General features: G+C 45.6%; 1 protein-coding gene across 1 annotated transcript; it reads left to right on the top strand.

Annotated features, from left to right (window-relative positions):
• Positions 1-567: 567 nt before the first annotated feature.
• LOC136489426 (probable non-specific lipid-transfer protein 2) lies at positions 568-915 on the top strand. The gene has a single exon (XM_066486068.1). It carries the CDS (start codon positions 589-591, stop codon positions 913-915), a length of 327 nt encoding a protein of 108 aa, XP_066342165.1. The 5' UTR covers positions 568-588.
• The last annotated feature ends 2,184 nt before the right edge of the window (positions 916-3,099 follow it).

Genomic DNA, 3,099 nt, shown 5'->3' on the forward strand with positions numbered 1-3,099 from the left:
GGAACCAACCATCCAATCCAAGTTAATTACACACGCACGTTCAATATTTAATACTCTTAATTAGCATCTAAACATCCGATGTGACGCCCCCCTACTATATCAAACACCTCCTGAGTTCCAACCCGATCGATTTTGACGAGCCCAATTCAATGCGCTTCACAACTCCCAGCTGCATGCCGATCGAAACGATCGATCGGATCAGATCCCGGCCGCCGCTGTTCACGCGTTCACGCTACGCACCGTCCGACGCATGCACGCATCAATCGATCGTCGTCTCTGGTGGTGTGTATCCACCGCGCACCGAGCTAGCTCGCCGAGACGCCATCGCCGACGTACACGTACCCGCCATGCATGGCAGCTCCGATCCCTGTCGTCCCTGGCCGCCTCGCTCAGCTAGCACCACGCACAAGCTAGCACACAGGCCAGTCGCCTCTATCGCCAACCGCGCCGCCCGCGGCCGCTACAAATAGTACCCCCCTCAGCTCAGCGCGCCCAGCACGAACACGACAGGCCCGGCGTCGATCGCACTCGCACCACGCACTGTACACCACTCGATCAACACACACCAGCTCTCGAGAGAGTTCCGAGATGGAGATGACGACGAAGCCGTCGGCAGCCGCGGCGCGCGCCGCCGTGGTGGCGCCCCTGCTGCTACTGCTGGTGGCCGCCGCCGCGACTATGACGACGACGACAGAGGCCGCGACGAGCCCGTGCAACCCGGCGCTGCTGACGCCGTGCGCGGGGCCGGCGCTGTTCGGCGGGGCGGTGCCGCCGGCGTGCTGCGCGCAGCTGCGGGCGCAGCAGGGGTGCCTGTGCGGGTACGCGCGCAGCCCCAACTACGGGAGCTACATCCGCAGCCCCAACGCGGCGAAGCTCTTCGCCGTCTGCAACGTCGCCACGCCGCGCTGCGGTTAGCTAGCTAGCCTAGCCGCCACTAGGCAGCCTACTATTCGAATGCATATATGCATCATGTTCAGTTCATGAATAAAAATCATAAAATCAATCAAGGACGTACCATATCCGTCCATTTACATCGTACCATAGCGACTTGGGAGAAAAGATTTGCAGCTGCTGATATGGTCCCCGGTCTCCGTCGATGGCGCTGTTTTCTTAGATCATGCATGTGTCCACAACTCCATGATGTCGTGTGATTATTCACCCTATGTAACAAACACTTTCTTTGAATGTCAATGAAATCCAGGCGGGGAATCTCTCCACTCCGTAGTTTACTGTAAAAAAAACATCGTCCAAGCATTCAACCATTCAACTCAGGGAAAAAACCAATTGGTGATGGCAGAAGACGACCTCACCTATTGCACATTTCGCTGGGCATATCATTAATGCTCTATTCTTGGAGTGAAGAAAAAAATAAGCGTCCCACACATGATACTAATTTTTTTTTCAATAAATAAAACAGTGTTCACATTATCTTTTCTTCAAAGTTACACATGCCGCAGCAGAGTATATATTTTGGCCTTAAACAAAGCAACAAAGAGAACACCAAAACATGCGTTTCACGTGACGACGGGCGCCGACTGTGTGGTGTGGTGGGAATGTACACCTACTAGTATCAGGGCGCGCGCCTTCGCGCGCCCGTGCAGTAGTATCAGGGAGCGACTACATGTCTTCCGATTTTTTTTTCAGTCCATTAATCAGATTTATATCCAATCATTACATGATGCCTAGTTTCTTGAAAGCAGAGCAAAATCTGGTAGATAAAGGAAGGCAATTATACCTAGCCTAAAAATATTAGACTTTGCCTTAGGCGCAAAGACAAGATTGTGAAGACTCATTTGGATGGGGTAGATAAAAATGTTAGGATGGATGTTTCTTTTTTTAAAAAGGAAAAGTTATTTTTCTTATAGCGCAAAGAACCTTCCTTATTCAGAACATTCTTTATTGATATAATAAGATTAAGGCTATGAAAGCTAACAATGACAGGTATGATATACATACGAAAATGTTTGGGCTATGTCTACATGAATTGTGCTACTTGAGCAGAGACCAAAATTGGATTCAAAGGAGAATACGTAGCATATTTTTTTAGTGTGATAGGTTGCATGGAAGTCTCTAAATAACCAATTTCAGATTTGAGCGACGATCTAAAATAAAGGGAACTAATTAAAAAAATAGATGTGAAGCATGTATTTTACCTTCGCAGGCTTACACCTTGAGGCCGAGTGATCCAAGCGATCCAGGCAACAATGATTCACTTCTTTAGCATTTGAATAGAATTAGAGTTTTCGTAGTCTTTGACAGGGAAAATGAAAGCACGTTCTCAAGTGATATATTGTGCACTCACAGATTGCATAAATCTGTTAGTTTGTGATAGAGCGCAGGTCTAAGCATTGGGGTAATAATCATATTAGACTCCAACAGGTGATAATATTTTTTATCATAACCTGTTGATGCAATGCAACTTATACACAACAATCTTATGTGATGACCATAAAGGAAATTACCTATCAGTTGGCAAAATTGTCTGAACAGAGATCCTTTCCAAGCATTACATATAGCTTCCTCTGAGTTTCTGTACACAATAGAAACAAATGTGCAGAGGATAATAATCACTTTAGAGTATAGTAACTTTTAGTTGGTCAAAGTCTTCGTATGGATTAATTGCTGAAATTACATTCTCACTAATACCAACATTTAAGAATAAGAAAAATAACAGAGAACTTGCAAATGTCTCTTAACAATCAGATGCCACCAATAATGAAAATTAACTATTGACAAAAATACACCATGAATAATTCCTATTCATATGAACTGATCGAGTTTTATTCTCTGCATCAAATTCTGACTCCCCTAGAAAAGAGGACTGGGTTTCCTAACTACAAGGGAGTAATCTGAAGAATGGCAACAACCATGCGTAACCAAAAAAAATGGGTTTCTTAGCTTGTTTTAGTACAAATGCCAGAAGACTGTAACTCCTTTAGAAATTGGGGAATAAGGAGTGGTAAGCGGGCTGTTAAGTTGGGATGTTATGTTGCTACAATTTTTAGGGATTGTGCGCACATGCGAGAAAGCGCAAACAGTAACATGTGTGCATGTGCTGGACAAATATTTGTGGCAACTTGGTAGGGGGGTTACGATATA

The sequence above is a fragment of the Miscanthus floridulus genome, chromosome 10, assembly GCF_019320115.1.
Source record: "Miscanthus floridulus cultivar M001 chromosome 10, ASM1932011v1, whole genome shotgun sequence".
Lineage (NCBI taxonomy): Eukaryota > Viridiplantae > Streptophyta > Magnoliopsida > Poales > Poaceae > Miscanthus > Miscanthus floridulus.

Excerpts from the sequence above, each read along its gene's own strand:
- LOC136489426 (XM_066486068.1), top strand. The coding sequence starts at position 589 with ATGGAGATGACGACGAAGCCGTCGGCAGCCGCGGCGCGCGCCGCCGTG.